The sequence below is a fragment of the Sorex araneus genome, chromosome 1 (genome assembly GCF_027595985.1).
Source record: "Sorex araneus isolate mSorAra2 chromosome 1, mSorAra2.pri, whole genome shotgun sequence".
In the NCBI taxonomy this organism is placed as follows: Eukaryota; Metazoa; Chordata; class Mammalia; order Eulipotyphla; family Soricidae; genus Sorex; species Sorex araneus.
This window is the reverse complement of record NC_073302.1, coordinates 452,502,170-452,515,088: the sequence shown is the minus strand read 5'-3', so window position 1 is coordinate 452,515,088 and position 12,919 is coordinate 452,502,170. Positions and strand designations below refer to the sequence as shown.

The 12,919-nt window shown below is 60.1% G+C and overlaps 1 protein-coding gene across 2 annotated transcripts in view; it reads left to right on the top strand.

Moving 5' to 3' along the window:
- The window catches only part of VIPR2 (vasoactive intestinal peptide receptor 2), a 59,630-nt gene extending 47,041 nt beyond the window's left edge, over positions 1-12,589 (top strand). The window contains exons 6-13 of one of the 2 annotated variants that reach the window (XM_055140969.1): positions 3,080-3,218; positions 3,941-4,091; positions 4,554-4,614; positions 5,549-5,618; positions 8,279-8,370; positions 10,350-10,479; positions 10,582-10,623; positions 10,996-12,589. In XM_055140969.1, coding sequence (XP_054996944.1) covers positions 3,080-3,218; positions 3,941-4,091; positions 4,554-4,614; positions 5,549-5,618; positions 8,279-8,370; positions 10,350-10,479; positions 10,582-10,623; positions 10,996-11,169 — 859 coding nt within the window. In that variant the 3' untranslated portion in view covers positions 11,170-12,589. Of the gene's footprint in view, positions 1-3,076; positions 3,219-3,940; positions 4,092-4,553; positions 4,615-5,548; positions 5,619-8,278; positions 8,371-10,349; positions 10,480-10,581; positions 10,624-10,995 lie in introns of both variants that reach the window. The other variant, XM_055140968.1, reaches the window with a different exon arrangement.
- The last annotated feature ends 330 nt before the right edge of the window (positions 12,590-12,919 follow it).

Below are 12,919 nucleotides of genomic sequence, written 5' to 3'. Positions count from 1 at the left end.
CAACTGCAAGGAAGTTTGGTCAGTTTTGTGACAGCCTGTTTAACCAAGGCTATCCCACTCTTCGTGGGGAGGCAGAGGGACGGGGCAGAGGCTAGAGAGGCGCTATCCGGAGCATCAGCAGCCACACCAGGCGAGGCTGAGAGGGAACTCCTCCCGGGGGCCGACAAGGGCGCATGGTGAAGAGTGATGCAGACGCAGACAACTGACCGGAAGGGAGCCATGAGACCTGGGCTTCCGGGGGGTTTGTCCAATTTCACTGCTAGGATCAAAAATCTAATTGAAAGATGGAATTATAGCATAGCTGGGATTCCTGAACAGAGTTTATAAAGCTAAAGTGACCAGGCCTCCATAGACAAATATAGGAGACATAAGGCTTTGTGGGTTAGGGTTTTAGTCCAGTTATCCAGGATGTATCCGAGGGGTGAGTCCGTGAGGTGGGACAAGGTTTGGCTCGTCTTTGTTTAACTGTCCTGGGCATCCCCAGAAGGAGATCAAGGGAGAGAGACAGCTGGACCGGTCCATGAGGCACCTACCAGCTGACCAACCATACATAGTTTCATTCCTGGGGTGACCAGGCCTGGAGCCCCAAAGGGAGTCAGTCCATTTGTGAGGGATAAACGGGGAGTAGGGACTCCTGAGGGTGCTGCATTGGGCAGGAGTGAAATACTGGCTCAAGGCGAGAACGGGAGTCCTTGGAGAGACTGTCCTTCTGTCCTCTGGCACCAGCTAGTGGCTGAGGAGAGACACACAAACTGGCAGACTTCGGGGTTTACTGGAGAATGATCAAACCCCTCAATTTGATAACAGTTCATTGGAATTCTTCCCATCCAGAGATATGAGAGAGAAAAAAAAGGTGAACAACAACAAAAAGGTGGGAATAAGAGGGAAGAAGGGAGGGAGGGGGGAGGCGGGAGAGAGGGTCTCCAGCACCGGCCAGTGAAGGAAGAGATTTACAAACCAGCCATCTGTGTTTCAACCAGAAATCGCCCTGCCATGGTCTCCCAGTCCAGGGCAGGCTCAGTGGTATTTCTCCCACCTGGAGATGAGAAGGAAAGAGCAGAATAGAATATTGCACTTGAACCCCACATTGGGCACAAAAATGAAGGCTGCTTGGACCCAGACCCCCAAGGGCCTGTGTTTGGTTGGTAGAAGAAGACACAAGCAGTGAAATGTTTTGACAAGAACAGAGCAAGAAGTTCACTGGAGTGTCCTGATTTGACTGATCTATCAACGGCTGTCTGAAGAGAAGAGAAGAGAAGAGAAGAGAAGAGAAGAGAAGAGAAGAGAAGAGAAGAGAAGAGAAGAGAAGAGAAGAGAAGAGAAGGGGAGGGGAGGGGAGGGGAGGGGAGGGGAGGGGAGGGGAGGGGAGGGGAGGGGAGGGGAGGGGAGGGGAGGGGAGGGGAGGGGAGGGGGTGGAGGTGTGTCCAGCTCTGTCTGGGACCTGTCATAGTTCTTTCTGGTGTCCCTGGGTTATTTGGTTATTTTACGCAATGGCTTTTTACAGACTGTCAGCTGGATTTGAGAGATGAGTGGCAGTGAGATGTGCAAAATATTTTGGATGTGGTTGTTTCATTTGAGACTTTTTCAACATGCACTTTAACTATTTGCATTTCTTACCAGAGCACGCCAGGTCATCCCCTCATGGCATCTATGTAGACCATTTCGTTTTCCATTGTTTTATTTTTTCCTACTTTGATATAGATATGTTCTACTGACCTACTTTCCAATTACAAATGTCTTGTTTTCTGTGTCTAATTTAATGCTAGACCCAGATCCTTTAAATTTTTAAGACAATCTGGCTCTGTAATCAATCAAGTGTCAATCAATTTACTTGAGTATGATAATTTTACGTCCCAGACTTTTGGGGGCACTGGGCCCCCAGCTCAGTGCTCGGGAAAGCAGCCTGTTTCCATTGTGCAAGTCCTCCAGAAGGCTGGTCTGGAAATGCTGCCCTCTGGGTCCCTTCCTCTTGACTTTGTTTCTCCAGCACCTGAACGTTGTCCAGACATTGGGTGAATGTTGAACTGTTTCTGGTCCACCTCACGGTTTGTGTTTTATTGGCGTTTCAGGTGAGGAAAGGCAGAGACTGGAAGGGCGTCCCACTCCAGAGGGGAGTTGGCATTCTCTAGCTAGAAGGGCAGAGCCTTGAGCCAGAGGTGGGGTTGAGGGGCCAGAAGCTGTCATTTGTCCGCAGCCCATCAGACGGGGGGCTTCACTCAAGTGCAAACTCCTGCAGACTCCCCATCTTGCATCTCTGTCGCTCAGAGCATGAGCTTGCTCAGAGTCCTGCCCGAATTTAACCTTCGTAGTCACTGCTGGTTCCTTCTAGCTTCCACTCCTGCTGTAACCACACTGGTGATTTTAAAGATGCAGACTGGCCTCCGGCTGCCTGCTGAGGCGGCTCTGCATCGCTTTCCTCCAGAGATGCTCCCCCGAGTCCCCTGGAAGGTCCCTGTATATTCTGTTTCAGCTGCTGACACTTACATTCTAGTCACAGTGGTCACAGTGACGAAGACGGGCCAGTGGGCAATTCCTCAGGCCCTCCCTCCAGCCTCCACTTCTGCTGCTTCTCAGCTGCGACCCGCTGGCCCCCAGGGCCCTGCTGTCCCGGTGTTGCTGCCCCTGTGGGCCTCGCCTGAGCCCCTGAGGACCACACTGGCAGCACTTTGAGGGACTCTCTTCCCCCTGCAGACAGTCTTCCATGGTCTCAGAGGAGCGGCTGTGGGGGAGTGCGTGACCCCATGACTCTGAGCAATTAAAAAGGATAATTTTAGTGCTTTTAAAGAGTTGTAAATAAGATGTTCTGGGCACTTTTTAGAGAGCCCAGACAGCCAGTACAGGCCACTGGCTGGCCGCTGGGGAAGAACAGAATCCTACCGGGCCCTCAGCACGCGGGGCCTCACTCTCCTGCTCCTGTCCTGAAGACTTCTAGGACGAGCCAAGGGGAAATAGTTAGATGCCAGCGTGCAAAAGTGGCAATGTCCCAAATGTGCCCAAGAGTGGTGGGTTTGTGGCCAGAGCGAGGCGGTGCAGAGCCATGGGTGCGAGCCTGGCCTCTCTGTCTTCCTGCCCACAGAAGGCTGCACTGCACCCGCAACTCCATCCACCTCAACCTCTTCCTGTCCTTCATCCTGCGTGCCATCTCGGTGCTGCTCAAGGACAACGTGCTCTACTCCGACTCGAGCACTAGGCAGTGTCCCAACCAGCCGGCGTCCTGGGTGAGGCTCTCCCTGGGTCACAGTGGCATCCGCGGACCCGTGGGCTGTTCCCCATGCCCCTCAACCTGGGAATGGCTGCCCAGGGTCCACTCTGTGGTATGGGGGCCCCCAAGAGACAGACAGGCACCATCTGCAGGCCGGGGGGGGCCGCGCCTCAACACCCCTGGCCCCCCACGGCCACCCCAGTGCCCCATGAGGTGCCCTGCACTGAGCCTGCTGGCCCTCTGCCTCTCCCTGGCCGTGGGTTCCCGGGCCTGTGCTCGGGCCCTCTGCGGTGTCTGGCTGGCCATGCTCCCAGGATGCTCTGCCCTGAGGGCTCCTTCGGGCCAGGGTCTGGGTCCACCCTCTGACTCAGGACCGGACAGACCAGGATGGGCAGTCTTGAAGGGTCTGGGCATCAGCTGCCTCGTGGCCCAGGTCCACCTACCCTGGGATACCTGGCCCATATACCCTGGGATACCACGCTTCGAGCAGCCAGGACTGTGCTAACACCTGGAGCCCATCTGCCCCCGTCCACGTGGGGACAGGCACCCGAGCCCCACGTGTGGGCCACGCCCTTTCCAAGCTCCCAGGCAGCTGAGCACTCCTCTGGGAGCTCAGGCCCCTGGTGCGGCTGCTTGGTCCTGCCCAGTTGGGGGCCAGCTTCGGGCGCTGCCCGGCGTCCTCTGGGCAGCAGCTGGCGGGTCTGTGCCCCCGCGCCAGGCTCTCGCTGTGTGTTGCAGGTGGGGTGCAAGCTCAGCCTGGTGTTCTTCCAGTACTGCATCATGGCCAACTTCTGCTGGCTGCTCGTGGAGGGGCTGTACCTGCACACGCTCCTCGTGGCCATCTTCGTCCCCAGCAGGTGCTTCCTGGCCTATCTCCTCATAGGATGGGGTAAGGACACCCAGCTCCTCTGTCCAACAGGGTCACTCCTCAGCCCTACGGACTGGGCCCCTAGGAGTGCCCGCGGCAGGAAGAGCATCTCCACTCCCTAACCCCGGAACCACGGCTCGGGGCCACTCTTTCCCACCCGCACTCAGGCCTGCGAGCTGGCACTGTCCACTCCCAACCCTTGCCCTTCCTGCCACAGCAGGGTCCCCCTCTGCAGCCCCGAGGGCCCAGCGTGGGAAGGCCAGAGGGGGGGGAGGGGGTCTGAGCCAAGGCGGGCAGGACAGAGTGGGAGGAGCCACATCCACGTGTGCAGGGACCTGAGGGAGCAGGTCCTCCCCACACCTGCCCCTGAGGCCCAGCGCCAGAGGGTCAGCTGGAAGACCCCGGGGGGGGGGAAGGGCCCACGCACGCCCCGTGGGCTCTCTGGGTCAGGACACTGGGCGCAGCTGACCTGAGTCTCTGCAGGAATCCCCACCATCTGCATCACGGCGTGGACGGCGGCCAGGATCCTTCTGGAGGACACCGGGTGAGGAGGCGTCAGAGGAGGACCCGGGGCTGGTCCAGGAGGCTGGGGTGCTTGCACGGGGGGCTGGGTACACTGGCCTGTGGTGCTCAGGTCCCAGCTCCCGGCAGATCTCTGACGTGGCTCAGAGACCCTGAGGCAGACCAGAAGGGGAGCGTGGGCAGGAGAGGGCCCTGCCTTGAGGGCAAGTGTGTCAGCCCAGAGAGGGACTATCGGAAAAGGACACTCACTGGCCCCCAGCCCTGGGTGACCTGGTTTCCAGGCTCAGTTCACACACTCAAGGCTGTAATAACAAAACAAACCCCTTGCCAAGATGTCCCGACAGGACAACAACAATCCAAACAGAAGTGGGGTGGACTGGGGACACAGGAGAACAGGAGGAGGTGGGCGCAGGACGGGGACAGGAGGGAGGGTCAGAAAGGGGAGCCAGTGGCTGTATGGCAGCTGCTGAGCAGGAAGGTGTGTGCGAGTGTGTGTGCAGCCTTCAGGTGGGAAGGGGAGGTGTATGTGTGTGTGACTATGTGTGTGCACTCGGTGGGTGGGTGGAAAGGGGTGTGTGTGTGTGTGTGTGTGTGTGTGTGTGTGTGTGTGTGTGTGTGTGTTGCACCCTGTGAACAGAAGATGTGTGTGTGGTGACTATGATTGTGTGAGTACCCTGTGGGCAGGAAAGGGAGGGGCTGTGTGGGGGGGCAGGAAAATGTGTGTGTGACTGTGTATCCTGTGCAGGAAGGTGTGAGAGTGTGTGTGAGTGCATCTGTGTGTGCGCATGTGTGTGCATTTGTGCAACCTGCAACCCTTGCAGGTTGGAATGAGAGTGTGTGGTTATGTGTGACTGTGACTGTATGTGTATACTCGTGCGTGCATGTGTGTGTCCTCTGCGTTCAGGAAGGGGAGCGTGTGTGCCTGTGCCCTGCACATCTGGTCCTTTCTTCCACAGGTGCTGGGACACCAATGAGCACAGCCTGCCCTGGTGGGTCATCCGGACCCCCATCCTGATTTCTATCATCGTGAGTAACCCCTGCTGGGAGTGAGCTGCCCCTAGGGTGCTCTGCTGACTGGTCCTAGGGAAGAGCCAGGGAGACCTGCATCTGCCTGGTCCTAGGGAAGAGCCCGGGAGACCCGCATCTGCCTGGTCCTAGGGAAGAGTCGGGAGACCTGCATCTGCCTGGTCCTAGGGAAGAGTCCGGGAGACCTGCATCTGCCTGGTCCTAGGGAAGAGACGGGAGACCTGCATCTGACTGGTCCTAGGGAAGAGCCCGGGAGACCTGCATCTGACTGGTCCTAGGGAAGAGTCGGGAGACCTGCATCTGACTGGTCCTAGGGAAGAGTCGGGAGACCTGCATCTGCCTGGTCCTAGGGAAGAGACGGGAGACCTGCATCTGACTGGTCCTAGGGAAGAGCCCGGGAGACCTGCATCTGACTGGTCCTAGGGAAGAGCCCGGGAGACCTGCATCTGACTGGTCCTAGGGAAGAGTCGGGAGACCTGCATCTGCCTGGTCCTAGGGAAGAGCCCGGGAGACCTGCATCTGACTGGTCCTAGGGAAGAGTCGGGAGACCTGCATCTGCCTGGTCCTAGGGAAGAGTCGGGAGACCTGCATCTGACTGGTCCTAGGGAAGAGTCGGGAGACCTGCATCTGCCTGGTCCTAGGGAAGAGCCCGGGAGACCCGCATCTGCCTGGTCCTAGGGAAGAGTCGGGAGACCTGCATCTGCCTGGTCCTAGGGAAGAGTCGGGGAGACCTGCATCTGCCTGGTCCTAGGGAAGAGACGGGAGACCTGCATCTGACTGGTCCTAGGGAAGAGTCGGGAGACCTGCATCTACCTGGTCCTAGGGAAGAGCCCGGGAGACCTGCATCTGCCTGGTCCTAGGGAAGAGACGGGAGACCTGCATCTGACTGGTCCTAGGGAAGAGCCCGGGAGACCTGCATCTGACTGGTCCTAGGGAAGAGTCGGGAGACCTGCATCTGCCTGGTCCTAGGGAAGAGACGGGAGACCTGCATCTGACTGGTCCTAGGGAAGAGCCCGGGAGACCTGCATCTGCCTGGTCCTAGGGAAGAGACGGGAGACCTGCATCTGCCTGGTCCTAGGGAAGAGTCGGGAGACCTGCATCTGCCTGGTCCTAGGGAAGAGTCGGGAGACCTGCATCTGACTGGTCCTAGGGAAGAGCCCGGGAGACCTGCATCTGCCTGGTCCTAGGGAAGAGTCGGGAGACCTGCATCTGACTGTCCTAGGGAAGAGACGGGAGACCTGCATCTGCCTGGTCCTAGGGAAGAGTCGGGAGACCTGCATCTGACTGGTCCTAGGGAAGAGTCGGGAGACCTGCATCTGACTGGTCCTAGGGAAGAGTTGGGAGACCTGCATCTGACTGGTCCTAGGGAAGAGTCGGGAGACCTGCATCTGCCTGGTCCTAGGGAAGAGTCGGGGAGACCTGCATCTGACTGGTCCTAGGGAAGAGTCGGGAGACCTGCATCTGCCTGGTCCTAGGGAAGAGTCGGGGAGACCTGCATCTGACTGTCCTAGGGAAGAGACGGGAGACCTGCATCTGACTGGTCCTAGGAAAGAGCCCAGGAGACCCGCATCTGCCTGGTCCTAGGGAAGAGTCGGGAGACCTGCATCTGCCTGGTCCTAGGGAAGAGTCGGGAGACCTGCATCTGACTGTCCTAGGGAAGAGACGGGAGACCTGCATCTGCCTGGTCCTAGGGAAGAGTCGGGAGACCTGCATCTGACTGGTCCTAGGGAAGAGTCGGGAGACCTGCATCTGACTGGTCCTAGGGAAGAGTTGGGAGACCTGCATCTGACTGGTCCTAGGGAAGAGTCGGGAGACCTGCATCTGCCTGGTCCTAGGGAAGAGTCGGGGAGACCTGCATCTGACTGGTCCTAGGGAAGAGTCGGGAGACCTGCATCTGCCTGGTCCTAGGGAAGAGTCGGGGAGACCTGCATCTGACTGTCCTAGGGAAGAGACGGGAGACCTGCATCTGACTGGTCCTAGGAAAGAGCCCAGGAGACCCGCATCTGCCTGGTCCTAGGGAAGAGTCGGGAGACCTGCATCTGACTGGTCCTAGGGAAGAGCCCGGGAGACCTGCATCTGACTGGTCCTAGGGAAGAGTCGGGAGACCTGCATCTGCCTGGTCCTAGGGAAGAGTCGGGAGACCTGCATCTGCCTGGTCCTAGGGAAGAGTCGGGAGACCTGCATCTGACTGGTCCTAGGGAAGAGTTGGGAGACCTGCATCTGACTGGTCCTAGGGAAGAGTCGGGGAGACCTGCATCTGCCTGGTCCTAGGGAAGAGACGGGAGACCTGCATCTGACTGGTCCTAGTGAAGAGTCTGGGAGACCTGCATCTGCCTGGTCCTAGGGAAGAGACGTGAGACCTGCATCTGCCTGGTCCTAGGGAAGAGCCCGGGAGACCTGCATCTGCCTGGTCCTAGGGAAGAGTCGGGAGACCTGCATCTGACTGGTCCTAGTGAAGAGTCTGGGAGACCTGCATCTGCGCCCCCAGGATCTCTCGGGAGGGGCCTCGGGAGAATTGCCGGGTGGGGGCTGATCACTCACTCACAGTGCTGTGGCCGGGGGCTGGGGGAGGAGGCCGCACCCCGGGGTGCTGCAGTCCTGCCCCGTCCCCGCCACAGCCACCGCCACTGCAGAGGGTCACTGATGTCTCTCTTTGGCAGGTCAATTTTGGCCTCTTCATCAGTATCATACGGATTTTACTGCAGAAGCTGACGTCCCCAGATGTGGGCCACAACGATGAGTCACAGTACAAGTGCGTATACTTTACAGACAAGGGCCTGACCCCCCCTGGCTGCAGGCGTGTGGTACAGAGGCATGGGTGCAGTTGTACGGATGCAGATGAGTGCGTGCAGGTGTGTGAGCTCAGGTGTAGGGTGCTGGTGTGTGGTTGCTGGTGCGCGGACGCAGGAGTGTGCATGCAGGTGTGTGGGTACAGGTGTGTGAGCTCAGGTGTGAGGGTGCTGGTGAGTGGTTGCTGGTGTGTGGACGCAGGTGTGTGTGTGCAGGTGTGTGTGTGCAGGTGTGTGGGCACAGGTGTGAGGGTGCTGGTGAGTGGTTGCTGGTGCGTGGACGCAGGTGTGTGCGTGCAGGTGTGTGGGCACAGGTGTGTGAGTTCAGGTGTGAGGGTGCTGGTCAGTGGTTGCTGGTGTGTGGACGCAGGTGTGTGTGTGTGCAGGGGTGTGCGTGCAGGGATGTGGGTACTGGCCTTCCCACCCTGGGACAGTGTCTCCTGGCCTGGCTTCATCCCGCTGAGAACGCGGCAGGAACGCCCCGTCCAGCACCCTCCCGTGTGGTCGGACTCTCAGGGCTCTGAGAAGCCCCCAGGACCCGTCCGAGCAGGCTCAGTGCTGACCAGTGAGAAGCTGGTTTATGGCAAGTGCTCGGGGGCCATGCAAGTCCTGGGTTCAGAGGTGGCTGCTCAGTGCCCAGGTTGGTTGCTCTGAGCAGGACCAGGAGGGTGCCGGCAGCCCCTTTGGTGACATGTGCGGGGGGGTCGTGCCCCCGGCCCCCACTCTGTACCCCGGTTTCCTCACCTGTAGGGCAGAGGACAATGCTTGTCCCTGAGGTTCTGTCAGCACGGAAGTCGCTCAGCATCCTCCCAGTCGGGCTGGTTTGCCCTCTCAGGCCCCCGACACGTGGCGGCCCCAGGGCCTGTCCTGAGCCCAGGTCCTCTGAGACAGGGAAAGGCCACCCACCTGCTCCAGCCGCGGGGCTCCTCGGCGAGAGGCCCAGGACGGAGCTTCCTGCCAGGGTGAGCTCGGCTGTGCCCGTGCTCTGCCCACCTGCAGGTCAGGGGCTGAGGGCAGGCTTTGCAGGGGGGAGGCAGGTCCTCTGAGCACTGCTGGTTTGACTCCTGAGCACAGAGTCAGGAGCAGCCTCTGAGCAACACCAGGTGTGGCTCAAACCACCCCCAAAAGAGACCAGGCCTCAGCTGACGAGGAGCTGTCTCTTGCCCTGATGCCGTGGGCAGGGCCGCAGGCCGTGCAGGGGCCTGGCCGGCCATGTGGATCACGAGCGACCTCTCGCTGACTGAGGCACAGGGAACGTCCGGCTGTCTGCGAGTGGGCTCTGAGCTTCCTGCAGCTCTGGCCAGCTGCGTGGGTGGGCACCGCAGGGCCCTGTTCTGTGCCTCAGCCAGGCGGGCAGGCCATCTGCAGTGCTGGCGTCAGGAAGGAGCAGTGGATGCTGTCCCTGCACGCACGCACCCGGGGCCCTGAAACTGATTTAGGGGCTTGCTCCAGTGATCGCAGACCTGCCGGCTTGGCACAGTCACGTGCTGGGGTCACGGAGACACCACGGAGACAGCCACCTGCGGAGGCTGACCCAGCTGGTACGAGATCAGCCGGCCCTCAGCACAGCAACTGAGTCCCAACGGGAACTTCTCGTGGGGCTCTGAGGGGGCCACGGGCGTTAGCCACATGTCCAGGCCATGCCCAGCCGTGTGCCGGTCCCAGCAACCAGACGGCGGGGGACTGACTCTGGCTTCCTCTCCGGCAAGGCCATCACTAGCAGACGCTGCTTTCTGACTGGGGAGTCGTGCTTTGAGGGACAGGAGAGTGTCTGTGTCCTGATTCTGGGCCCTGATCCACGGAGCATAGACCCTGCAAGGTCCCGAGAGGCACCTGTCCACACCCCACACCCCTGGACTGTGTGCGGGGAAGCCCCAGGCCGTGGTGTCAGGGAATCAGGTGGGGGTGTGGGGTCCCACTGAGCTGCCTGCTTCTGGCGCAGGAGACTGGCCAAGTCCACGCTGCTGCTCATCCCGCTGTTCGGAGTCCACTACGTGGTGTTTGCTGCGTTTCCCTTCGGCTTCTCCTCTGAGTACCAGATTCTCTTCGAGTTGGGCCTCGGCTCCTTCCAGGTATGTGTGGGAGGGGCCGTGTCTCTGGGCGCTGCCGCCCTGGGGTCTGTATGGGGTGCTGCCCAACCTGGGTGCCACCTGGGTTTCTAAATCTGCCCACAGGGCCTGGTGGTGGCTGTTCTGTACTGCTTCCTCAACAGCGAGGTAGGTGCCCTGCCCCTGTACCGTCCTCACCCCGCACAGCCCTGCTGCCCATCCCCTGGAGGTGCCCTCCATGCTTCGCGTCCTGATCCCAACCGGCCTCGGCCCGTGGTCCCCTGGCGGGTGAGCAACCCCAAGGGGAAGGCAGCTCCGCCTTGAGCCCAGCCCGCCTGGCCCTGCAGCTGCCCCATGGCCATTGCAGCTGTCCACAGCCGGAAGCCTTGGCCCTGTCACCAGAACCTTGTTCCGGGCCAGGGGAGGGTCCCGGCAGGTTCCGCTCCCTCCCGCTCCTGCCCCAGGAGGCAGAGTGCACGGTGCTTCTGCCCTGGGCTTCCAGGGCTCACATCCTCGGGGCTGATGCCCGTGTCCCTGCAGGTGCAGAGTGAGCTCAGGAGGAAGTGGCACAGCCTGTGGCCGGGGCGGCCATCAGCCCGGGACTACACGCTCCACAGCTCGTCTGTCTCCCGGAATGGCTCCGAGGGCGCCCTGCAGTGCCCCCGGGGCTCCCGTGCCCTGTCCTTTCTGCAGACGGAGACCTCGGTCATCTAGTGCCCCCTGCAGTCCCACGTCAGCACTGCTGCGCACCCTGTGGAGAGGAGGCTCCAGGCCTCTCTCCCGAGGCCGGACACACCCCAGGCTGAGGCAGACGAGGGAGCAGGTGGGAGTATGGGGACACAGGCAGCCCCCCGGGCCTCCCTGTCATCGGCCTGCCCTGTCCTCATGCTCCCCAGAGGAGCAGAGGGGAGGCAAGCACCGCTGACCCCTGCCCGAATGGAAGCTGCTGTGCAAACTATAAACATGGATGGAGCGCCCCGTGCCACGCCAGTCCTGCTTCTGTCCTGGGACTTGGGGAGGAGAGCAGAGAGGGCTGTGGGCTCCAGCCTGCCCGGAGCCCTGCACAGGGCTCTCCCTCCTCTCCCTGCCCAGGTTCCCAGTCTCACAGCTCTGATTCCCTTATAAACGAGGCTGTGGCAGGAGCAGGCGGGACTGTCCCTGGGCAATTTCACCGTCCTGCAGTGACCTGCTGTGTGTCCAGGTCAGAGGGAGAGAAGCCCAGGGCCAGGAGCTGGGGCAGAGGACAGTGACCCTGGCACAGGGAGCACTGTGACCCAACACTCTGAAGCCAGCTGTGGTCCCCGGGTTGGTTGGTTTAGCCAAACCCCGTCTAATGATCTGCGTGGCACTCTGGTGGGTACATTCCGGTGGTGCGATACTTGGATCTTTCATGCATAAGGCAGAACCAGAACTGTGTTGCCTTCATTCACTTTTCAAGGTCATTTGTGCCAGCGTGCCACACAGCCTCTGGGCGTCCTACCCCTGAGGGGACAGTGCCTCACTGCTAGTGAGACCCACCAGTCACACCTGCCAGCCTGACCCGTCTGTTACTCTGAACTGTGGAATCATAGACAGTAAGATCAGTGGCAATGGCCGTGGTCCCCACACAAGGCAGCCTGCTCCTAGTACAGAGAGGGGGACACCGTGACCCCACACCCCTGCCATTCCCAACAGGTTTGGTCATGTGCTGCGTTCCCAGAACTCAAAGCGTGCTGAGGAATGGCCACACGTGTGCTGCAGAGAAGAGATGGGCGGGGGTGGGAGTGGGGCTGAAGCAGAGTGCCTGAGGCCCAGCACCCCAGGGCAGGTCCCACTGCGTGCTGCAGACCAGGAGCTCTCCTGTGCGGGTGTGGGGGTCTCTGTGCCCAAGCTCAGGGGTTTGGTCCCACAGAGCAGCCCAGCCCCTGGCGTGAGGCTCCCGCTCCTCACCTTTAGGGTAGGGCCAGCATCCCCCGTTGCTCCCAAGACCAGCAGAGCTGCTGCAGCCGAGGTCCCGCCCAAGCACGCCCATCTGTGGTGTTTGGCAGTTCCCATGCCTGACACCCCACCACCACCTCCAGGGATCAGAACAGTGAAATGCCACGTGGATTTCAGCTAGCTCCTTTGTCCTAAATAGACTGTATTTATGTCTATAATTGCATGATTTACAGCACTCGTGTCATATGATTTCTTTGTGTAATCATTTTAAGTTCTTGTAACTTAATTTCCATGATGACTGGTCAACAGCTGTAGTTACAGTTCCTGGGAACCCATGTTGTCTCCTGCACACCAGGACGGGCAGTGCCTAGATGGCTCCCACCGGGGACGCGTCCCAGGTCTGACCAGGCGGGCCAGCTGCTGTGCTCTGCTCACAGTGCCTGCAGGAAGTGGGGCCCTGCACTCTCTGTCTCCTCCTGAACTCCCCCTCACTCCGGGCGGGCCCCGCGGTGTGGGAGACCAGCAGGTCAGTGCCACTGGGCAGGGC